The sequence below is a fragment of the Erigeron canadensis genome, chromosome 4, assembly GCF_010389155.1.
Source record: "Erigeron canadensis isolate Cc75 chromosome 4, C_canadensis_v1, whole genome shotgun sequence".
Taxonomy (NCBI): Eukaryota; Viridiplantae; Streptophyta; class Magnoliopsida; order Asterales; family Asteraceae; genus Erigeron; species Erigeron canadensis.
Genome location: NC_057764.1, coordinates 31628706 through 31654722, shown reverse-complemented (window position 1 = coordinate 31654722; position 26017 = coordinate 31628706). Strand labels below are relative to the sequence as shown.

The following is a 26017-nucleotide window of genomic DNA, read 5'->3' as shown; positions in this document are numbered from 1 at the left end:
GTTTATTTGATTGACGACTACCTGTTTTTTGCAGCACATAGGCTGTTTTTTGAGCAGATTTTTGGTGGTTTCGGACAGCAAGTAACTTGATTTTTTGAGCTGGTTTTGGGCTGTTATTTTGTCAACATATAGGCTGACGTTTTGAGCAGTTACTACTGGTTTCATACAGCAAATAGGCTAGGTAATTCGACAGTTTTTTTGCTCGTTTTCGACAGGTTTAGAATCATAACTTTTTGCTCCTCATTTTGACGATTTTTTGCTTGTCTTGGACAGGTCTTAACTAACTTTTGTGGCTGATTAGATCATGGTAAAAGCGTATATGTTACATGAATATGTATTAGTTTTAGTTTAAACTCTAGTAAAGTGAGATGGAGGCATGAAATCAATGTGTTTGGTTTTTTGAAGTCATGTAAACTTTGGATGCATGTTTGATGTTTGCTGTAAACTTTAGTTCTATAGTTTCAATTATGGATGCTTTGTGAAAGAAGCGAGCGTACATATTAAGCTTTGTTGAACATAAAGATCCATTTAAACACAACATAACAGAAATTGGCATACATGACCAAACGATAACAAAGTAACTTTAATACTTAATACAACGTTTACAACTAAAAATCACCCAAGTTAATAGTCCCAAAAGGTGATGAATGTGATTTTGATTGAGATGTGGATTTCCCTTTACTTGGCACATGGTGAGCTTTTGATGAAGATGATGATCCATATTGTGTCGGTGGAGGAAATGATGTTTGTGATGGCATGGGTGCTCTACAAGTCATCCTTGTATGACCGCGTTCCTTGCAACGACTACATGTTATTTTTCTCTTCTCCTCACCCTTAGAAGGTATACGATCGCGGTTTTTGGGTCGGCCGGGTAGCCTTTTGTCCATGACTGGTGGCAAAACTGTTTGTAAGTCATCAGGTATCTCCCATTCAGACGGATGTGGTATGGGATAGACAATCTCAGCATAAGTCTGTCGATATATATCTGAAGTGTAGCAGTCCATTGCGTATACAGTGGAATCATCTTGGTTTAGATGAAGAGCAACTTTTATAACATGGCCACAAGGAAAACCTGAAATTTGCCATTTCCCACAAGTACACGTCTTTGCATCTAGATCGACAAGCCCATTCAAAGTATTATCTGAAACTTCAAACAATGTGTTTGAACATGGTTTAACTCTCCATGATGCTGACTTCACAACACGCTTTGCAATCTTTTTTTCGGTCCATGGTGTAACACGGCGTTCCAATGTTTCTATACATTTAAAACAAGTAATTTACTTATTAAAAGTCATCATCATTTATATATAGAATATACAATGTTAAGGAAGCAATACCTGCAACATTTCTTTTCTTATAGTACCAATCCTGAACTGATGCTCGAAAAAACTCCATTAGCATAGTAATGGGTAGTTTTCTTGCATGACGACTTAGAGAGTTGATTGATTCTGCACTATTAGATGTCATGAAACCATACCTTGCTCCAAGGGCGTGTACTCTTGACCATCTTTCAATCCCAACATTATCTAAAGTTTCGGCACATTGAGGCAACACACGTCTTAGACGATTCATGTGTTTATTAAAATATACTTCTCGATAAGCTTTCACAGCCTTCCAATATTTCCATTTGTGGTTTTTTATACGAGCACACCTTGTTTTTAGATTCCTGAACAAATGAACACCACAAAGTCCATGAAAAGCATCGGGGAAACATCTTCTAATAGCCATATCAATTGAGTTTGCCCTATCTGATATAATTGTCAAATTCCTAACATGACCTATGCAATCTCTAAGATGCCCCATAAACCATGTCTATGAATAAGATGTTTCCGATTTTCCAACCCCGTATGCTATAGGTAGTATCCCATTGTTAGCATCCATGGCTACTACTAATAGGTTTGTTCCAAGATATCGACCTTTCAAATGTGCTCCATCAACTATAATAACCGGCCGCAGACAAGTAAAAAATGAACGAATCTGCAAAATAAAAAATATACACCAAAATAAAAAAATATACACCAAAAAGTTTAATTATTTAAATGCGGAATATAATAAACACAAAAAAAGAGTTAACAAAATTATATTAGTTTACTAACCGCTGCACCAATGGCGATAAATAACAACTCGAAACATCCATCTCCATTTGTTTTGATATGAGTTACTGACCCGGGGTTTTTCAACTTTAGATTGTGACAATAAGCTGGCAATTGCGCAAATGATGCTTCTGGTGATCCCCTTAACAATTCCAAGGCATAACATTTGGCTCTCCAAGCTTGAGAATATGAAATACTAATCTTGAACCGAGCATTTATGTCAGTCATAATTTCATGACTCCGATATACCCTACCATTCACAAACATCAACTCGGCTAAAAATCCACCCAACACCTTTTTGTTTGTCGGTCTGTGGTGAGGATAAACTTGTGTCCTTGAACAAGTATGTTTATCAATAAAACTCCTAACTTGAAACATGTCACAATCTTGTATCCTCTTTGCAACCATACGCCACGTACAATGTTTATCGTGCCTACACCTTGTTTCAAAACGATGTTTGTCTGATTTGTGAACAACTAGCTATCTTCAAATCTTCCTTTGTATCAAAACAATCATGTTTCTTGATACGAATAAATTTTGTGTAACAATCAACAGGTATTCGTACTAACTCTTCTTCGGGTATTGGAAGTAATTCTGGCATATTCCATTTATAATCCCGTGGCTCTTTCTGAACAATCCCAACTTTCTTTTTCTTTTCTTCTTCTTCTTCTTCTTCTTCTTCTTCTTCTTCTTCTTCATAGTTATACGAATTATATAATGGGTGTTCAACTGTCTCTTTCACCATCATATCTTCCTCTTCACTAACATCTACATGCATAGTCTTATCATAATTATCTTCCAGATCTGAGTATTGACTAAGATCAAAACCATCAAAATGAAGATCATTTTTACCCGTGGCTCCATCATCCATATCTTCATATTCTTCAAGATTGTTGTAAGTTGGCATTGATTTTTCTACTTTGTTTTTACCCCAAACTTGATCTGAGTTATCTTCAAGATCAGCGTATTCACTAAGATCAAAAGCAAAATGAATCTTATTCACATTTTTTTCGGTTGGCTCATTATCATCATCATCTAAGTCTTCTATTCGAAACCTGAATTTGGGTCTGTAACTTGATTGAAATTTGAATTATCAAGGAAGAATTGTGGATTTTGAGATTGTTGAGGTTGGATACTAAAACGAGTTGTATGTGTTTGAAAATGTGGTGGAATCATGAAATTTTGATGCTGATTATAGGTATTTTGTTGTTCATTGTGATCTCCATAAGCAGGGGTTGAAGAACTAATATGATTACTTTCGGTTCCTGACCCGAATTCACTACTTTTAGGTGCAACAACATATAATGTAGCAAGATCTCTTGAAACATTAGTATAAGCCATGAAACCATCAACATCTTCATTATCGTTTAATAAATAGACTTTGCCTTCTTTCAAATAAGATAGCTTAAACCCACTTGAGGCTCCAAACTCAATTTTTTTGCAACACGTAACATCAAACCTTTATAAGTTAACTTTTTAAATGATAGTTTTAGTGAAACATTCATAGATAATGGTATATACTGCAAACAACCATTCACATTCTCCCATGATCCACCAAAACATAAATCTACCCAAACACTCTCAACAGTGGATGATTTCATTATACTATGAAACTCAATAACAAATAATTACTAGTAAATTAATAAAAACATACCTTTAATTAGTTGTACACTCAAATATTGGGAGAAATATTGAAAACTTTGAACTAATTATTTTGTTAGAAAGGATAGAATTCATATGATGTACTGGGAAGTTTTTTGTAACTTTACGTACTTAAATTGTCATAAAATCTCGCACAAAATCTTATCCTGAATGGGTAAATCGCATAAAGATATGAAAATCGCATAAAGAACATGTAATATCGCATAAAGATTTACAAATTCGCATAAAGAACTTCAGAATCGCATAAAGAACATGATAATCGCATAAAGATTATCAAAATCGCATAAAGACATGACAATCGCATAAAGATTTTAAAAATCGCGTAAAGAACTTATAATTGCATAAAGATTATCAAAATCGCATAAAGAACTTAGAATAAAGAACTTCAGATTTTACAAAATCTTTACGAGATTTATAAACTCTTTATGCGATTATGTAAACTCTTTATGCGATTTTCATAAATCTTTATGCGATTTTTGTAATCTCATTGCGATTTTGTATAATCTCGTTGCGATTTTGGGAATCTCATTGCAATTTTCGAAAATTATTGCGATTTTTGTGGGTATTTTGTGAAAAACCAAAAAAAGTTGGGTAAATTGATATATCATTTATAAAAATTGGGTATTAAGGCTATTTTCTCTTAATTTATTGCTTATTTGTTGCTTGCCTAGCCGATGTATGTCACCTACAACCCATAGCCCATACCAACAGCCAATAGAAAGTTAGCTTAATATAAGAAAAATACTTCTTGTTCTTAAAGTCCTAAGTTTAATCTTTGTTTGGCAAAAAAAAAACAATAACTTTAAAAGTATCCATTACTAATAAAGTTTAGGCTCGTATATGAAGTTTTAAGGATCGTTTGACCCTTCGGAGTGCCAAATCATGCGGGGATTATGATGAAGGTATTGTATTGGCATTGTATGGCTCATACGAGCAGTGTTTTAAATACCGGTAAATATTGTCCGGTATTACCGGTACCGGAAGGTACACAAGTATTTTAAGCCTAGTATTTTTTCAGTAATTTTACCATTCAATATCGGCCTGTATATTCGGTAATCCCGGTATTTTCAGATATCACTGTCTCGGTATGTCCGGTATTGTCATCTATTTTTTTTTTAAAAAAAATTTAGGATACTTTAATGTTATTTATTGTTATTTGTCAATTTTAAAACATATATTCTGTTACGAAATACCTATATGATATTATTTTTGATAAGATTATAATTATATTTTGACTATTTTTGTTAAATTGTACAGTAACATGTTTTGTATATTTTTATAAAATAGTTGTACCGGCTAGTATTTCCGATAATAACGATAGTACCGGCAAGTTTTAGAACACCGATATGTCTAAAATACTGATTTTTAAAACATTGCATATTACGTCATAAGTCGATGGATATCAAATTGTGATAAAGACGTCATGGTTATCCCATCATTACTTTTTCCAGGATAGAAATTACAATCAAACCTTTACATCTTGAAACTCTAATTAGTTATGATAATAAATTGGGTTAAAGTATCATCTTTTTCTAAAGAGCAACCTACTTTATACAGTAAAGCGACCAAGAATTGTAGACAACTATGAACTATATATGTATGTCTTGAATTGAATTTAATTAAAACCTATGTTTTTTTTAAGAATATATATGAACGGATGTTCCCTACTATGATAACAACTGTAGTAATACACATAGTTTGATTTGATATACCCCTGCATATATATATATATATATATATATATAATGCAAAAGATTCCGGTTTCCAATTATGCATGCATGTATAGCGCCATGCATTGATGCCTTTAGAATCTATATATGGTAATGCACACCAACCATATATTATAGAGAAGTAATGCTCCATATCTGATCCACACAAATATGCATCAAACAAGGTTTAAATATTATAAAACAAGTATTAAAATAAAACAAATACTCATACAATATCTTGACCCTTAGATCATAGTTAAATTAATTCACGAAGATTTACGAAGCAATTGATTCAAAATGATTTTTATGATGCACGGTAATTTTCAGTTAAGAGAAAACTATTGTTTTATTTATTTTACATTAATACTTGTTTTATTTTACCTAAAACCTATATGTTACCCTAGGGTAACACTCCGGTGAGAACACTTTTAAAATAAGAACGACGAGAACACTTAAAAACATCATTTTGATGCATTAAAAGTTCATAAAACTAACATAGTGCTTAACTAATTATCATTATTTAAGTGTTTAACAACACATTGATCTTTCAAAATTGAAAAAATCACTTTCTTTTTATGCATCCATCTTGGATGCATATTCATCAATATGATGCATCCAACAAAAAACGAGATTTTTTCGATTTTGACGGATCAATGTGTTGTTAAACACTTAAATAATGATAATTAGTTATGTACTATGTCAGTTTTATGGACTTTTAATGCATCAAAATATAGTTTTAAGTGTTCTCATTTTAATTTCGTTCTCATTTGATTGTCACCCTGTTACCCTATATATATATATATAGGTTAGTTATTGTTAAATAAGTATTAAAGTAAAACAAATAAGATAAGATCTTAACCATTTGATCATGAAAAAACTTATGCACGGAGATTCATAAAGTATAACTATAAACTGATGCACGAAGATTTTCATGATGCACAATAAATTTTAGTTAAGGGAAATGGATTGTTTTATTTGTTTTACTTTCATACTTGTTTTATTTTACCCGTAATATATTATATATATATATATATATATATATATAGCGAGAAAGGAATTGAATATGAGGTTGTTAGGCATATAAGTTGGGTGAAAAACTTCTCATATACCATTTTTTTAAATCATAAAAAACATGAGGGCTCAAATATTTATTCAAAATGTTAAAAAATTAATATGTGAGCTTGAGTTTATAACAACCCCATATTCACTTTTCTTATATATATATATATATATATATATATATATATATATATATATATATATATATCGGGGTGAGTTATTTTGAGAACTCCTAAAAAAAAGAACTCAAGAACCATTCTGGACCACACATTCTTTTCTTCTTTCTCTCTTTTCAATTAAATAATAAAATTCATCTAAATCATTCAAAATGTTCTAACTCACAAACCGTAAATCGTTAGACGAAACAAAAAATATGGGTAGTCTTAAAATTTCGTCTTCTTTCATTAGAGATCCAATTCGATATACTTTTGACGATTTTTTAATTTTCGTTTTCTTTTTGGTAGTTACACATAACTTACACATGTGTAGGTTGAACAAAAATTATGATTCGGAACGGGTTTCGCCCTTAAGGATATCCATAAATCAAACCTAGTGGGGGTGATAGGTCATAGAGGGTGACAGGTCAGTGATGGGTGGTCTACCTAACGGGTTTCGCCCTTAGCCGCTATTCCTCCGCCATGGACTGACGGGCTCCGTCCTTGGCTACCATGGCTCTGCCATGGATTGACGGGCTCCGCCCTTGACCTTCATTGTTGTGTACATATGTTCATTTATTAATTTACATGTGAAAACAATGATCTTACACACACATGTGTAGGATTAACCTACACATGTGTAGGATGAACGCGATGGGAAAAAAAATGAAAATTAAAAAGTCGTCAAAATTATATCGAATTGTATCTCATGAAAGAGGACGAAATTTTAAGACTACCCATCTTTTTTGTTTCGTCTAACAATTTATGGTTTGTGAGATAAAACATTTTAAATGATTTGGGTGAATTTTCTTATTTAATGGAAGAGAGAGAAAATATAAGAAAATGAGTAGTTCAGAATTGTTTTCGCGTTCTTTTTTATTTGTAAGTTCTCAAACAACTCTTCCGATATATATATATATATATATATATATATATATATATATATATATATATATAATTCTCTATCTCAATTTGATGATGTGGCATATCTCAGAGCTCGCCACATCATCTTTTTTCTACGTGGCGATCTCAGGTCGTTAGTCTCTTAAATGTTGACACGTAAGCTAACAACTAATACTTGACAAATCATCATCATAGCTTTTATTAATTATGAATAAATAGCATATTAAAAAGTCATAAGCATGATTAGAACCCACAACCTCAAGTTTTTTATGTGAAACATAAACCACTTGATCTAATGAGATTTTTGTTTATATTTTGAAAAACATGATAGATATTCGGTCTAAAATCCCACAAAATTATTAAAAATATTATTTATATAATTAGATGACACTTAACATATATATAAAAGAGATATATAGTAATAGTTTCTTACCTAAAATATATATTAGTGACATATTCCAAATTTATAAAAAAGTTTCCATATTTTAAAGATCTTTGTAATTCTTATTAAAAAGTAATAATGATTCTTAATTTTTTTTAATATAATATCTTTTGAGATGTAAATTTTTTTAATATATATTTAATTTTTATTTTCCAACATAAATATATTGCAAAAATATAAACTTTAGATTACTTGGAACATAAAAAAATGTTGTCTTAATTTAAGTTGAATTTATGTTTTTATATACTCTATGTTTAATTCTTTGAGGGTGGACGTAATACGTAAGGAGACAAGGTGGTAATCGACCGGTGACCAGTTGGAACACCACCCACCGTGTAGGTACCAAAGGGGTGGGTAGCAAAGTGGTGATGGTGGTGTAAATCTGGTTTCTTTCTCACCCTCTCACCTTTTTAGTTTTATCTTTTTCTTTGTTTTTTATCACTTTCAACCTCACTCACTATGTATATTATGTATGTTAATATGAAAAGAGAGTAAATACGTACAAAAATATAAAAAACAAAGGTGAAACTTATTTCTCATTCAATGACTGAATAAGCCTTAAATAGGCAAAACTACATCTTATGTTATCCTAAAAATAAGGAAATAAACTACCAACTTTACCTAAGGAATTGGTCATGGGTATGACCCATAATGTCCATATTCTCAATTGCATATAATTCGGTCAACCCCATGACTTTATACCATTTATTTGAAGCAACACTAAAACTAACTCAAATACTAACTTAAATAAAACCAACTCAAACTAGATAATATGACTGAGTCAAAATTAATTCCTACATAGACGGTGAGGGAATGGTGAAATATTCATTGCTTGTGGAAGGAGTGATGGAGGATGAAAAAAAGTGAAGATTTATATTGAGGTTTATAATCTTTCTTCTAATAATGTTTATTACTTTGTCATTTAATATTTTACTTCATTACATAAAAAAATATCTTCGTTCTTCGATGACAGTTTTTTTTTTATATTGAACATTTGTTGAATTATTTGATAGAAATTTATGTTATCTCGTGCAACGCACGGGGCTAAACCTAATATATATATATATAAATTCTAGTCTCCACGTAAGCACTAGTTTCACTTAATTAGTTAATTCTATCATAAATTCTCTCTGAAAATTGGGTATCACCATCATTGATGCAAAATATATATAGAGAGTCATTACACCATGAAAACAATAGTACCAAACATGTCGGATATTCAATGCTCTTGCTCATTGGTCTAGCGAATCGTAGCTAAGCCCTACCTCTCTAGCTCATATATTATCTTCTTTATATATAGGTTCACTTTCCTTTTTTCATCAAAACATACATTCTATCTTTCTAATAATAGTAAGTTGATCCACAAAAAGAATGGGTAGATCGCCAAGTTTTGAAAAGGGTTTGAAGAAAGGTCCATGGACTTCCGAAGAAGATCAAAAACTTGTTGCATATATTGAAGAACACGGTCATGGAAGTTGGCGTGCATTGCCCCTTAAGGCTGGTACGTAAACACACGCGCACACAAACACACATATACAGTATATCTAAACTACGTACGACGTACGTACCATTTGATTTTGTTACACAGTATATATGTATTTTATTACCGCCGGTAGAATTGGGTATTGTTGCTGCTGCTGTTGTCATTTAATTTGCACTTTATTAATAATGTTAGTGAATTAAAATGCATGCAGGGTTACAGAGATGTGGAAAGAGTTGTAGGCTGAGATGGACCAACTATTTGAGACCCGATATCAAAAGAGGAAAGTTTACTTTGCAAGAAGAACGAACCATCATCCAACTCCATGCTCTTCTTGGCAATAGGTAATACTTTTACTTTCCATTTTTTTTCTCGTTATACATTATTATGTGTAACTCTTCTAGGTTTAATCAAACTTATATATTCGAAGGATTATTATTTTTCTTAAACAAAGATCGGGAAATAAAAGAGTAAAAACTTAAGTATATTACTCATCTCGTTCCGAACGATATTCACTAATAAAAAAGCACTTTAAAGATTAAAAGGCGCCTTTTTATTTGGTGATATTTAGTTCTTACTAAACAAAGTCTTTATTGTACTCCAAAAGGAAAGTATTCTAAATAAAATACAGTGATCAATATGTACAACGATTAGAATAGTATTTCTTTTTTATCTATATCTTTACTTTTTTATCTTTTATCTTTAACTTTACTCTTATATAATAAAGGAATCTTATATAATAAAGGAAGTCTTAACATTGAACTACCTAAATTATCCTTATTATTTATTCACTAATTTAAACATCTCTACCTAATATATATACTTATAATACCTTTAAATCTCAACCACTTATTTTTTTTCTCTCCTCAAATCTTAACCACTCATTTTTTTCTCTCTCCTGCATAAATCATTTTATTCCTCTAATTTATTCAAAAACTCTTATCTCAAAAACCGTATATTGATAAATTATAAAAATTATATTGGTATTCTTAAAATTTCATGCTCTTTCATTAGAGATGTCATTCGATATACTTTCGACGAATTTTTAAATTCGTGGAAGAAGCCCGTATGGCTAAGACATTTTGTTACCACACTTTATGACTTATCACCTCTTATGACTTATCACCCCACCATCTCACCGCCGCATTATACGGGCACTATGCTCGTTAAAATATAACAAGATATGTATCCAAAAATGTGACTAACAAATATATATAGTCATATTGTACGTATTCTAAACATAGATGATAATTTAATAACTTATAGTTTTGGACAAAATAATGTTTTTGCTCCTTTCTAGTCTAGCTATTGGTTGGTTTTGTTGTATGGGTGGGGTTTCAGGGTGCATGATGTTATTAAATTTTCAGAAATATATTTGGAACATAAACCCAATAAGGTAATTAAGTGGGTACTCACATTAGAACTTTTATAAGTAAATGGAAAGTGAAAGGAGCTGAGTACGTTGAATCAACGACCGACATAATAAAATTGATGTAACACACCTATTATCTAGGCTCTTTCATATATGGATAACGTGACTCGATATACACATTTTTATCTCCATTTACTTTGTGGTAGAGATATTATTGTTTCATAAAAATTTAAAATTTTAAGTCGAACGACCTTTAGCTTTATCTCCAAACACAAAAACTTTTCCACTTGAAATCTTGTTTATTTGTCATCGACAACCAACAAAATAATCAACAATAATATTTACATGAAAGAAATAGTAATAAGCTTAACAAGGATTGCATCATCTTATTATTATTATCATTATGTCAACAAATATAGCTGATAATTTGATTTGTTTTTATTTTGATTATATATAAGTTTAAATTTACGACCGTTATTTACATATTGTGATTAAGGTGGTCTGCTATCGCGACTCATTTACCCAAAAGGACAGATAACGAGATCAAGAATTACTGGAACACACATCTCAAAAGACGCTTAACTAAAATGGGCATAGATCCGATGACTCACAAGTCAAGGACAGCAACCAACACCAATCTGAGTCATATGACGCAATGGGAGAATGCTCGACTTGAAGCAGAGGCCAGGCTTGTTCGCGGGTCTAGGGTTGTCAACAAATCCTTGGTGCCACAACCACTAAGTATCGATGTACTCAAACCATGGCAAGGCGGTATAACTTCAAGCAAGCTCTCTAATCTAAGTGGGATCGAGCTTCCTAAAAATCAAAACCTTGTTGAGAATGTCGAACCACCAAGCAGCATCCTCAAAGATATGAGCGTAGAAGATCGATTAATAAACACTCTTGAGTTCCCTAAAGTCGAAGAAGGAACTCAAAACATACTTGAAGTGAGTAACATGATGACGTATCAAGACAACTATTTGATGGAGACTTTTACAAATCATTTGGTTAGTGACGCCAATAATAACCAAAACTGTCTTGATGCTTTTGAGGAGGATAACAACTACTGGAGTAACATTCTTGATAAATTAGGAAATAATACATCATTTTCATCTATCTTCTAGCTAATTAAATCACTACATAATCCATCAAGAAGGTTATGATTAGGCTAAGAATAAAATGAAATGAATTTGGTGGATATACCTTAATTATATAAATGTGTCATGCATGATAAGTTGTAATCGCATTTAGTATTAAATAAACGCTAGCTATTAGCTATACATATATATATATATATATATATATATATATATATATATATATATATATATATATATATATACTCCCTCCGTCCCATATTAAGTCCCATAAACGCTAGCATTTAGTATTAAATAAACGCTAGCTATTAATTATATAAATATTTTTCTTTGTGTTATATAACACTTGATATAACATATATGAATTGATTGAGTTTTAAATGTAGTTTTCATTGGTATAACTTTCATCAATTAATATATAACACAAACAAAGATATTTATGATCAAAGTCGGGAGAGAAAGACTTGACCAATCAAAACAGGACAATTAAAATGGGGACGGAGGGAGTATATATATATATATATATATATATTCGTTTTAATGTACAAACAGCTTATAATAACATTGTTGTTTAATGCAACGCCCAAATTTAGAACCCTTTCTTCTTTTTTATTTTTATACAGTAATATATATACTTATATCAAGTATTTTCATTGATACTTACTTTCACGCTTAAAGTAAGGTACACGTAATTTATAAGGAAACAAAACGACTATTAAGCAAATTAAAGGACTCAAACAATACTTGACCACTTCATCTTAAAATATTTATTTGTCCCACTTAAAGTTTTTTGGACTTTAAGAACGTACATTAGCATTTAGCATTGGAAAGTAGACTTTTTTCCCTTGTGAACACCTTGATCGTCAAAGATAGTGTTGCAGCTCGAAAGTTATGGCAGTTAATTTGAAGTTGACGAAAGAATTAAGTAACATAACCTAACGGCCATTATAGGAACTTGCAAAACAATACATTTTAAACTATATATATATATATTACATATATATATATCAGTATATCACTAGCTCATATAAATATATCATACATTTAAAGTAAGGAATCACTTTAAAAGTTTTCAAGAAAAAAAAAGCCTTTTACGAGAAACAAAACTTTAAGATTGATAGCTTAAGGATCAAGACAAAAAAATTTTGTTTATTATAATGAAACCTTTGCTTATGTGGCCTTAGGCAATGGATAAACCAAGATTATTATTGTATTTTTTTATTTATTAATTTAAATATTTTTAATAAATATTTTTTGTTATATATTATATTTATAATATTTTTAATGAAATTATTTATAACATATATTCTTAAACCATTAAAATAAGAAAATGATAAATTTCCTACACTATCTCCTAAAAATTCTCCAACTATATGATCATGACACTAGATAGAATCAAAAGATAAGATTAGGAGGAAAAAAAAATGAGTATATTACACTTGTCATGTTTAATATTTTTACCAGGATTTTTATTTTGAGGATATATCATTTCCCTTAAAATAAATACACTACTCTTTACATTAATAATTCTTACAAGTTACAATAATAATCATCGACGTCACATACCACCGTCACGTTGTGCGGAGACATTCTACTCTTATAATTATTTGGAATCGCCATAAATGATTTACACATCATATAAATGCAACTTTCATTGTAATCATCATCATCATTATAAACGAGGTTATAGGTCGTACTTACATTAATAAACTATATATAATCGAGGATATAGGTTGTACGTACATTAAAAAATGGTATACCTTTATGCAAGATTACAACAATGTAATAACAGAAATATGCATGATGGTGCAGGCCGGTCTTTAATTTTCAGTAACCATAACTTTTAATACAACAAGAATAAATGGCAACTTATTCCGTGACATCGATTACCTAATACATATCCAGGAATAAGTAACCGAGCAACTTTGTACGTAAATTAATACCGGTAATACCGGTACATTAAAATATGCATCCAAGATGGATGCACAAAACAAAAAACATGAATATTTCGATTTTGACGGATGAATGTGTTGTTAATCACTTAAATAATGATAATTAGTTATGCACTATGTTAGTTTTATGGACTTTTAATGCATCAAAATGATGTTTTTAAGTGTTCTCACCGTTCTTATTTTAAAAGTGTTCTCACCGGAGTGTTACCCTATATATATATAGGGAAAAGGGAATATAAGGCTGTCCGGCTCCTAAGCTTAGGTATGAAGTCCCTCACATACTAATATTTTATTATTTATTGTTTAATGAATAAATGCATGAGCCTCCATGATTTTTATGGATTAAAAAAACAATATGTGAGTGTTCCACACCTAAGCTTAAATACTCGACCGGCTTATATTCCCATCCCCCATATATATAGGAAAGATAAATAGGGGATAGGTGGAAAAAAAAAGTATCAGGGATGCATAATAACCGTCCGATCAAACAATTTGGAGGGATCAAATCAAGTCTTCCTCATTTTTCTTCCTTCTTCTCCAGCGAGCCAATAGCCGTCGTCACCACCGCCTTCTCTGGCGACCGTCACCACCTTTTTCCTTCTTTCTTCTTCTCCGGCGAAACAATCACCGCCACCACCATCATCTCCGACCACCACGACACCGTCGCCGGCAGCAAGGGCAATGCCCGGACCATATCAAACCGTCACCATCTCTTAGATCACCGCCCATCAAATCCATACGATTCCCATATGCTTACAGTGACAACCACTTTAGAACGGATGAGGGCAATGCAGTACCGTATCCCTCTGAAAACGAAATTGAGGATTGTCAGAGATGTTGCCGGAGGTGGCGGCGGCTGTTGTTGTCTCGCCGGAGAAAAAGGAGGATGAAAATGCTTGATCTGAGCCTTGATCGGATGGTGGAGATTGATCCCCTTGTACTTTTTGATTACTTGTCCCCTATATAACCCTATATGTATACACACACACACACACACACACACACATATGGAAAAGTTATATTAGGAACCCAAAAATTGTAGGAACATTTAGGAACCTTCTTTAAATTAGGATTATTTATTATGATTGCGTACACATGTTCATACGCCTATATTATTGCTTACAAATATTCATAAACCATCTATATACATTTGATCATCACTTATCTCATTAAAACATTAATTTACAAAATACTTGCATACATATGATCAACGTGCATACATATGATCATAGCAATATTCGTGCACATGTGATTATAAAACTCATATCTTCAAATATTGTTTCATGAATAATAATCCATGTTTTCACATAATTGTAAAATCCAAAATTCTACCTAAATAACTCAAAAACAAGCAACATGTAAAAATAATCAATGATTAATCTTAATTTAAAAAATTCGTAAAAGTTCCTGCAATTTTTATGGTTCATAAAATAACTTTTCACTATATATATAATTTATATATTTAAATATTGGGTTATGATCATTTGAAAATTAAAATTTTCGTAAAAAACTAGAAACCAACCAAAATACACTGTGATACAAATTTAACACAATATGTTTTTATTTTTTTTAGAAAACACATTGTGTTCAACTCATATCACAGTGTGTTTGAACAATTTTCTGATTTTCACGCGCTATCAAAAACACATTGTGATTTAAAACTTAACACAATGTGTTTTTGCGTTACACAGTAAAAAGACATTGATTTTTTTTAATAAATACAGTTAAAACACAATATGTTAAATTCAAATCAAAGTTTGTTTTAACCAGTTTTCTAGTTATTATAAAAATTTTAGTTTTCAAATAAACATTTTATTTAAATACTGATCTAAAAATTTAGGCCATCAAAAATAAGATAATAATCGCCCATTTTTCTTATGTTTAGAGAAGTCAACCTTATTTAAATTGAGTTTAAATAATAAAGTTTAATAAATTGTATATTCTTATAAATTTTAAGTACATCATTAGCTTCTAAATGAAATTAACATAGTCAATGATGACTGGTCAGAGGCATCTCAGGTTTTATCCAAGATCTTGAGTTCGATCATTCAGGATCACAAGTCTTGGGGTTTTTTCTTCCGAATACTTGTAACGGCCCATGGTCAACATCTCGTTGTCCAGGGTACATGCAAAGCTTCACCATTATACGGTTAGGTTTCCCTGATGTCGCAAACCGACTAAATGTTTGAAGGGAAAAAAAATGAAATTTACATGTGTACAAAAATTTTTTACTAGTTTTAAAATTTTTATTAAAATATTGTTGAACTAGGAATTACATGCCGCCCGATGGGCGGCATAAGGTTTTGAAGCGTTTATGTTTATTGGTGGGGTAAAAAAACCACAAATTTATGAGCGATAAAAAATATTGAAAACCAAATGTTAAATAAATACAAAAAGAATATACTAAAGAAAAAAATAAAGAAGAGAACCAAAAAGACAAAAAAGAATACGAAACCAAATGAAGAAGTTATATAAAAAAAATGTTACGTGTGAAAAAAGAATAAAAACCAAATGTTTAAAGAAGTACAAAGGATATATAATGCAACAAAAAAAATTAAAAGAAAAAAAACAAAAAATAGTACATACCAAAATATATAATATTTTAAAAAGTTATAAAAAAAATGTTGAATGTAATAAAGGTATAAAAAACAAAATATTACAAAAGTTTAAAAAAATCATAAATTATATAAAGTTAGGGGGTTGAAATAATAAAAAATAAACAGAATGGACAGAAAAGTAAAAAGAAAAAAAAAAGAGGAGCCAAAGTGCAAATAAAAAAAAAAGCGATAGGAAAGGTTTGAACTCGTGACCTCCTTCAACACAGACATAGATACCAACCACTCTATCAAGTCTGTTCTTTGTTTCATACTTGCTAAATCTCTTATTTATATTTAGAAAAAATTTCATCACATACCCTTGTGATATACCATATTATCAAGTTTCACCCCTCTCATTTTTTATATCATTACATATCCTTATGGTGATTTTTCATATCATTACATACCCCTTACCCTAACAGACGTTAGTTGTGTTCTGTTAAACCCTTCATGTGCATTGCACATGAGGGTATTTTAGTCAGTTTACATATAAAACAACCCCCTACTTCTTATTCCCCAAACCTTAGCTTTGTTTATATCTTTCAGATGCTCAACACCCTCAAAATGAAGAGCCAAAAAAAAAAAAAGTATCTGTATCCATCTATATACATACATATATATAATCTATATACTCAAACATATATTATATATAGTCTGTATATACATAAACATACATATATGAAAAATTCATTTCAGATCTAACAACACCACCACCACTCTCCCAACACCACTACCACCGCTTGCCACAATCCTCCACCGCTAGCAAAACACCACCACCTTCGCATTACTCACCCCAAACAACCAAGGGAACAACGACGGTTGGGTGGTCCGCCATCACCATCATCTTCCACGGTTGAATTTCCGGTAATGGGACATGGCTTGAATTCGATGCCGAACCCCAAACCAATTCTATGAAAACTAGTCAAGTAATACCCCTTCAAGTCCGGTCTAGTTTTCGGTGGTGGAATGGAAGCACCGATAGCAAACTAGTTAACTATCAAATATCATAAATAATAAATAATAGAAAGAAATGGCACCGATAGAAGTCGAAGATTCGCTTCCACGGAACAGTTTTCAGTGGTGCAACAGTAACAAAGAAGATCGGTGGTGGTGGTTTCTGGCTAGTAGCAGCAAGGAGGAAGAATCAGCTTTTACAGTCACCACTCCACTCCTCTACTGACTACTTTTCCGGTCACCCAAACAAATTACAATGGTGGTTGGTTTTCTCTTTCAATCTATTGTTTCTTTGCGCATCAATTTTCTACAGCCTTCTATTTTTCCAACACCAACATCAATTTTACGCACCAGCTTTCTCTTCGATCTATTATGTGTATGATGTGCTTGATTTGATTTATGTTTATGGTTTGTATGAGAATGTGCTTGATCTATTATTTCAGACCCATCAATTTTTATTGGTGTTAAAATATGGAAACAACAAAGGTGTTTGATAATGATGATGGTGGTTACAGGTTTTAGATAAAGGTTAAAACTAGAGTGTTTAGATCTGGAAGCATATATTTTTTTTCTCATGTTCTTTGTAAGGAAAAGTCAAAGATCTGTAAGGGTATTTAGATCTGGAAAAAACTAAAGTGGCCTCATATGCAATGCACATGAGGGATTTGACGGATCACAATTAACGTGCGTCAGGGTGAGGGGTATGTAATGATACGAAAAATCACCATAAGGGTATGTGATAATACAAAAAAATGAGAGGGACGAAACTTAATAATATGACATACCACAGGGGTATGTAATGAAATTTTCTCTTATATACAAAATGCATATAAAGACAAAAAAAAAATACTGTATAAAAAACAAAATATTACAAAAGTTTAAAAAAATCATAAAATATATAAAGTTAGGGGATTGAAATAATAAAAAAGAAACAGAAGGGACATAAAAGTAAAAAAAAAAAGGAGGGGCCAAAGTGCAAATAATAAATAAAAAAAAAGATAAGAAGGGTTTAAACCCATGACCTCTTCCCACACAGACATAAACACCAACCAATCTACTAAGTCTGTTCTTTGTTTCATGATTGCTAAATCTCTTATTTAATTATATTTAAAATGCAGATAAAGACAAAAAAATACTGTTCACATGTTATTCCTTTATTATAGTATGTAATACAGTAGTTAGTAAACAAAAGGTATTTTTGAAAACTACGTATATATACACGGATTAAAATTCGAAAATCTACTTAGGATCGACTAATTACGTTTGGCACAGCAAAGTGGTCCACAAATTTACTATATGGTTTTATTTGTGTTATGTGGTTTATTTCCCTGATCACTATGGTAGGTTCACTAACTCAGTCAGCATTTAATCGTATATTATTTTCGTTTTTAACGCGACGTTAGTAATGATTATCATATACTGTAGTTTAAATTTATTGACAACGACGGTTGCATGCATGTTTGCATATTGCTATGGAGATACACTTCTTGCAAATCAATTTTCATATTTATTGTATGAGATTGATCGGTATGCATAATTATTGCAAGTCTTATCTTCTTTCGATCTTTAATATATGTTTTTCCCACATGTTCAAGATAATAAAGACTAATTTTATATATAACGATGTCAAATTTTATAATGCTTCGGGTTGTAGATCAGTTCCTTGTTTTTTTTACTATCTAAAGAATGTCTTTTGATTTAATTAATGATTTGTTTCTTATAAAAATAAAAAAAATATATATATATATATGGGATTAGTTTTTTGAAATGTAACTATCTTTGACCAAATGTTTATAGTAGGAAAAAAACTAAAGTTGTGTGTATTGTATGTAAGCAACTCGAAAAAATGTTTATTGTATGTAAGAAAATATACGTGGCAACCATATACAGGTGCCACTTGTCAGATTTTGATTGGTTGAAACCAGTGTTGTCAAAGGCGAGCGCCTCTTGCGCCTAGGCGCAAAAGGCAGGCGAGGCGCACCTCCAGCGCCCGAAACCCTAGGCCCAAGTCGACCATGAAAAAGGCGGTCAACTGTGGTAGTCAACGGCGATCAAATTGGTTAAATGGGTCAACATTCGACTAATTCATTCAAGATCCGGCCAAATCGTGGCTAGACTTAATGTTTTCCGGCCAAAATGAGTGACCATAGTTGTTTAAGAAGATAAAAGAAGGGAGGGAAAATATAAAATGGGGGAAGAAGACACACATAAGTGACCATAGTCTAATAATTTGAAGATTTTGGTTTAAAAGTTTGTATTTTGTGAATGCTATTTGGTTTTATAAATAACATTTGATTTTTTTTTACTATTATTTTTCACTATATATAAATATTTTATATTTATTTACTTAGTGCGTTTTTTTCCCCCCGGGCGTGCGCCTTTTTTGCGCCTCTCGCCTTCGCCTTATTTGAGGTCTTTACGCTTTGACGTCGCCTTCGCTTTTAACAACTGTGGTTGAAACGAAATTCTTACATATAATAAACATTATTTCGAGTTGTTTGCATACAATACACACAACTTTAGTTATTTCCTACTATAGACATTCGTTCAAAGTTTGTTACATTCCAAGAAACTAATCCTATATATCTATATATATATATATATAAAAGGCTATCAGAAAGTGCTTACGTGGCACTCTCTGAGCCTACCATGTTAGCAAATTCTGATGTGGCGTTACTAGAACGATTCGAATGACACATCAGCAGCCACATCAGTATTTACGTGCTGATTTGTTGAGTCCACCTAAGTATGAACGACATAAATATACCCTTTTATTAGAAAAAAAGAAGGTTCCTAGGTTCGAACCAGCGATCTTACGTTCATTCGCTAGCACATTTACCACTTGAACAAAAGAATGTTTTGTTTAGAATTTTCAAACTCACTATTAATAAATGATTACTCAGATTGTTATTTTTTTTTTCAAAATGCCCAGATCCCATCGTTCACAACTCACAAACCAAAAGTCAAAACTCCTTTCATATTTTCTATTTTTTCATATCCCTCCAAATTTAGGGTTTTAAATTAGATGGATCTTCTCAATATATTTCAATCACCCGCATCAATGTTTTTCTATTTCCATTATAGATCGTATACTTTTGATCCTTGCTTCCAGGTAAGTTTTATTATAGCGATTTCTCATAAGATTGTTGAACGCATATTTATTTAAATATATATCTATATTAGTTGAATCTCAATATGTATGTTTTTTTTTCTATAGTTGATTCATATATCTATGGGTCTTACAATTGAAGTCATGAATGTTGTTATGTATATATAGGGATACACATATGAATACATTGATGTTGTTATATCCGGTTCCATTTAAATAGTATGATGTTCAGTGATTGGAAAAAGGATTATCTGGATGTGTTTTACCATCAAAAAGATTGCTCATGTGTAACTGGTAATATATGGGCTTCGTGATACATGCTAGCTTCAATTTCCAAGATCATCTGTGCTTTTACCTTTTTTTTTATATAAATTGTGTAGGGTTTTTGATTCAATTCTTTAGATGTTACAAAAGTTGATGGTAATTTTAGCAAAGCGGTTACAGAATCTTGGATTAAAGTTTGAATTAAGTGGGCTATACATTTAATTGATTTTATAAAACAAAGTTCTGGTAATTGTTATGTTATCTGTATTCCTTTTTTGCTCCTTTCTATTTGGTTAGTAGGCAGGGTTTTGTGTCATGTCTTATGAAAAATAGAAAATCGAGTTTTTCTGTGACTGTTTTTTCGATAAGCTGCTTTTTATGTTATACATTTATAAGTTATTTTAAAACTTGAGTGGTTAATATTGATGTTTGCAGTCGAAGGTTTGAGATTATCCTATCTTAGTCCATTTCTAGATTCAATGGGTACAAATTTCAGCCATGGAGCCAATTATGCCACAGCTGGACCCACTATACGACATTAAAGCACTACCATTTTTCAGCGTGGGTATAGGCGGATTTCCTTAGATGTTTAGTATGCTGAATTCTCTAAATTTTTTAGAAGATTTAAATAATCCGTCAAAAAGGTATTTGTTTTGGCTATTTTACATCACAACTTGTACGTCATGAAAAAAAGTGTGAAGCTATGTGCGACTATTGTGCAGGAAAAGTCTTCAAGGACCTGCTCCCTGGAAATGAGAAGTTTTCTATCACGTTGTACATACTTGATATTGGTCAAAATGATCTCACTTCTGGTTACAAACTTAACGTCTATTGGAAAAGTTAAAGCGTATGTTGCAGATGTTATATCGCAGTTTCCAACTACCATTAAGGTGAAGTACTACATTCAGTTAGTAAGTTGATTAGTTGTACCTGTAGATGGTAAAGGTTTGGGTTGGGTAACAAGTCATAATAGGTTCAAGTAAACACATGTATCCTTCAAGAACTAATCTAAACGGGTCAGATAATGGGTAAACTTGGTGTAGGTCAAAAACGGGTAATTGCTTAAATACGTATTAAAACAACCCGGGATGGGTTGCATTGACTTGTCAACATTATTGGTATGCTTTTTCAAATGTGTAGAATATTAAAATATATATGATACCAAAAGAGATATAATCGATATAGTAATTCATACCTTTTTAAACAATAAATACACTATCGGTTATTCTGCCCCGTTTTAACCCATTCAACGAGTTTGCTTTGTAGTTAATTTGTTGTTTCTTGGCCGAAATTTAGTACATAGTAGCACTGTTTTTATAAGAATTGATAGAAACAGTGACAACTAAGTGGACTGAAAGTATAAAGTTCATTGATGCCTTCATGTGTAAATGTAACAAAATCTATTTATTAGCGGTTGCATGCAGATTATTTTGGATTAGTTATTGTTTTCATTTACTGTGTTAGGACTGTACTAAGCCAAGTTTTAACCAGGCCAATTCCTAGACAAATTGGATGTAGAATAAGGATTATCATGTATGTGTCACACGGGAATCTTCTTGAACCCATGATTCTTGGATCCAATTGCTTGCTGCTTCAGATACTAAATCAAAACAACAAGGTCTTATAACTTTACGTATAAGTGTTATGGAGATCTCTTTTAATGTATAATACCTTTATAGCATTAATGGGCCTTTTTATTGTCGATTAAACTGATTTGTATATTGATTTATATCAATTACATTATGGTTTATCTCTATATATACAAGAGAATGATGAAATATAAAAGGAAACAAAATCAATTGTAATGAATGCTTTCTTGTTGCCGAAGACGAAATCTTTTATTCCGGGAAATGATGATATTGTTCTGATCTCGAAATCTTCTATTCTAACACCCCCCCTCAAGTTGAATAGTGGGATTACCGAAATTCAACTTGTTTAGGCATTTGCTGAATATAGTGGTTCCTACCGCTTTCGTAAGAATATCTGCAAGTTGGTCCTCAGACTTGACAAACGGTAGTTTGATAATTCCACCTTCGAGCTTCTCTTTGATGAAATGACGATCAACTTCTACATGTTTGGTTCTATCATGTTGTACTGGATTTTCTGATATCTGAATTGCAGCTTCATTATCACTCATGATCCGTATACTTTCTTTGGGAGCGAATCCTAACTCAGTCACAATTTTTTTAGCCACAATGCTTCCGCTAAGCCTTTAGCTATCCCTCGAAACTCAGCTTCTGCACTTGATAGAGAAACAACTTTCTGCTTCTTACTTTTCCATGTGACAAGGTTACCTCCTACCAGAGAAAAATATCCTGAAGTTGATCTTCTGTTTCCCTTATCTCCAGCCCAATCAGCATCTGTATATATTTGAATATTTAGATGACCATTTGCTTTAAAAGATACACCATGACCAGTAGTTCCTTTGAGATATCGGATAATTCTTAGAACTGCATTCATGTGTTCTTCTTGAGGTTGATGCATGAATTGACTCACTACTCCCACAGCATATGCTATATCTGGACGAGTATGCGCCAGGTAAATCAATTTTCCCACCATTCGTTGATATTCATTTTTATCAACAAGCTTTCCATCTAACTTCATAAACAGCTTCTGATTGGTAATCATAGGAGTATCTGCTGGCTTACAATCAATCATCCCGGTTTCTGCCAAAAAATCCAGAATATACTTCTTTTGACAAATAAAGATTCCTTGTTGTGATCTCAACACCTCAATACCAAGGAAGTATCTTAAATTTCCCAAATCCTTCATTTCAAATTCTGCACATAAATCACCTTTTAGCTTTTTGATTTCATTTTCATCATTTCCGGTGATAATCATTTCATCAACATAGATTATGAGACATGTTATCCGATCTCCTTTGTGATAAGGAAAGAGAGTATGGTCAGAATTACTTTGCTTATATCCATACTTCTTCATGGCCAGTGTGAACCTACCAAACCACGCTCTAGGTGACTATTTCAGTCCATACAAAGACTTTTTTAACTTGCAGACCTCTCCCGGTTTGAAACTCTGAGAGAACCCAGGTGGTGGATCCATATACACTTCTTCCTTTAATTCTCCATGTAAGAAGGCATTTTTAACATCAAACTGATGAAGTGGCCATCCCTGATTTGCTGCCACAGAAAATAATACCCTTATTGTATCTAGTTTTGCAACTAGAGAGAATGTCTCAGAGTAGTCAATGCCATATGTCTGAGTGTATCCTTTTGCAACCAATCGAGCTTTATATCTTTCAATTTCACCATTCGGCTTAAACTTAACTATATAGATCCACCGACATCCTACTGGTTTCTTTCCTTGAGGTAACATACACTTGTTCCACGTTTCACTTTTCTCTAATGCATCCATCTCTACATAATTGCATCTTTCCATTTTTTTACTTTCAAAGCTTGTTCTACACTAGATGGAATTTCTTCTGAATATAACTTTGCCACGAATGCTCTTGCTTCTGAGGATAAATTTCCTCTTGCTAGATTAGTTAGAGGATATTTAGAACTTCTCGAAGTCTTTTCTGGAGAATATCGCTTTGCTGGAATTCCTCTAGTTGATCTTGCTAGAAGTACATATTTTCCTGGTGCCTCAGTATTGTCTTGTTCTTCACTTTCCTGCATATTTTCATTTGTGGGATCTTGTACAGCATTATCATTTAGTGAAGAGTTACGTACCTCGGATATCAGGTTTGGACTCATATTTTCGGTGACACTGATGTCTTGAGATTGAGGAACTGTTCTTCAGGAGATTGAGGCTCTTTTTCTGGAGATTGTTCATTTTCTGGAGATTGTTCATCTAGAGACGTTCCTTTATTAACTTCAGGAATTCCTCCCAAAGTATATCCTAGCCAACTCAACTATTCTTCAGGAGATTGAGGCTCTTTTTCTGGAGATTGTTCATTTTCTGGAGATTGTTCATCTAGAGACGTTCCTTTATTAACTTCAGGAATTCCTCCCGAAGTATATCCTAGCCAACTCAGTGTGTCACGATTTTCCTCCCCCTGACCACTGTGTGGCGAGGAGTAAAAATACTTTGTTTCAAGAAAATCACAGTTCATTGTGGTGAACATACGTCGAGTTTGTGGGTTATAACATCTATACCCCTTCTGTGTTATTCCATACCCCACAAAGACACACTTTTCAGCACAGGGATCAAGCTTATCACGGTATGATTTTGGGACATGCACAAATACAGTACATCCAAACACTTTTGGTGGAAGAGTTAATGTTGGTGGAAGAATATGATATTTAGTGAGGGTTTTGAGTGGTGTTTTCATATTGAGAATTTTTGTTGGAAGTCGGTTGATCAGGTAGGTGGCAGTGGCTAGAGCTTCCGGCCAAAAATGTTTTGGAACACATGATTCAATTAAAATTGCTCTAGTCATTTCTAATAAAAGTCTATTTTTCCGTTTAGCTACACCATTTTGTTCAGGGGTATGTGGACAAGTGGTTTGATGGCTTATCCCTTTGTTTTGGAAAAACAGTGACATTTGTTAGTTTATATATTCTCCACCATTGTCTGACCTTACAATTTTGATAGATTGTTGGAATTGGTTTTGGATCATGGCATAAAAAACAGTGAACCTATCATATACCTCAGATTTATTTTTTTAAAAATAAATCCAAGTCATCCGGGTGCAATCATCAGCAAATATTACATAATACTGGAAGTTCTGACCCCCAAGTACTGGTGCAGGGCCCCACACATCTGAGTGAATTAGTGAAAAAGGAACTTGAACTCTAGTATTACTGGGTTTGTAAGTTTGTCTATGACTCTTAGCTAAAATGCAAGTTTCACAGGAAATATGCTTATTTAATGGAAAGAGTTCAGGAAACAACGTATTTAAATAACTAACTGAAGGGTGTCCAAGTCTTCTGTGCCACAACCATGCTTCTCTTTCCCTTGTTCCATGAGCTAACATCACACTTCCACTTGAATTTACTTCATCAACATAATACAGTCCCCCTCTCTCAGTGCCACGCCCAATAATCCGTCCCGTCCTGATATCCTGTAAAAGACAAAAATTTGGATGCATTAGAACTGAGCAATTGAGTTCTTTTGTCACATGGCTTATAGATAAGAGTTTATGTGACAAAGCGGGAACATAAAGACAATTAGACATTTTAATGTCCGGAGAAATTTTAATTATTCCCC

General features: G+C 32.3%; 2 protein-coding genes across 2 annotated transcripts; one reads left to right on the top strand and one right to left on the bottom strand.

The window, feature by feature from the left end:
- Positions 1 to 608: 608 nt before the first annotated feature.
- Positions 609 to 1803, bottom strand: LOC122597409. The gene is made up of 2 exons (XM_043770007.1): positions 1338 to 1803; positions 609 to 1255 (listed from the first exon to the last, which is right to left on the bottom strand). Exons 1-2 carry the CDS (start codon positions 1801 to 1803, stop codon positions 609 to 611), a joined length of 1113 nt encoding a protein of 370 aa, XP_043625942.1.
- Positions 1804 to 9394: 7591 nt separating this feature from the next.
- Positions 9395 to 11999, top strand: LOC122596077 (transcription factor MYB106-like). Its single transcript, XM_043768591.1, has 3 exons — positions 9395 to 9524; positions 9718 to 9847; positions 11372 to 11999. The coding sequence occupies exons 1-3, from the start codon at positions 9395 to 9397 to the stop codon at positions 11997 to 11999; spliced, it is 888 nt and encodes a 295-aa protein (XP_043624526.1).
- Positions 12000 to 26017: the final 14018 nt, after the last annotated feature.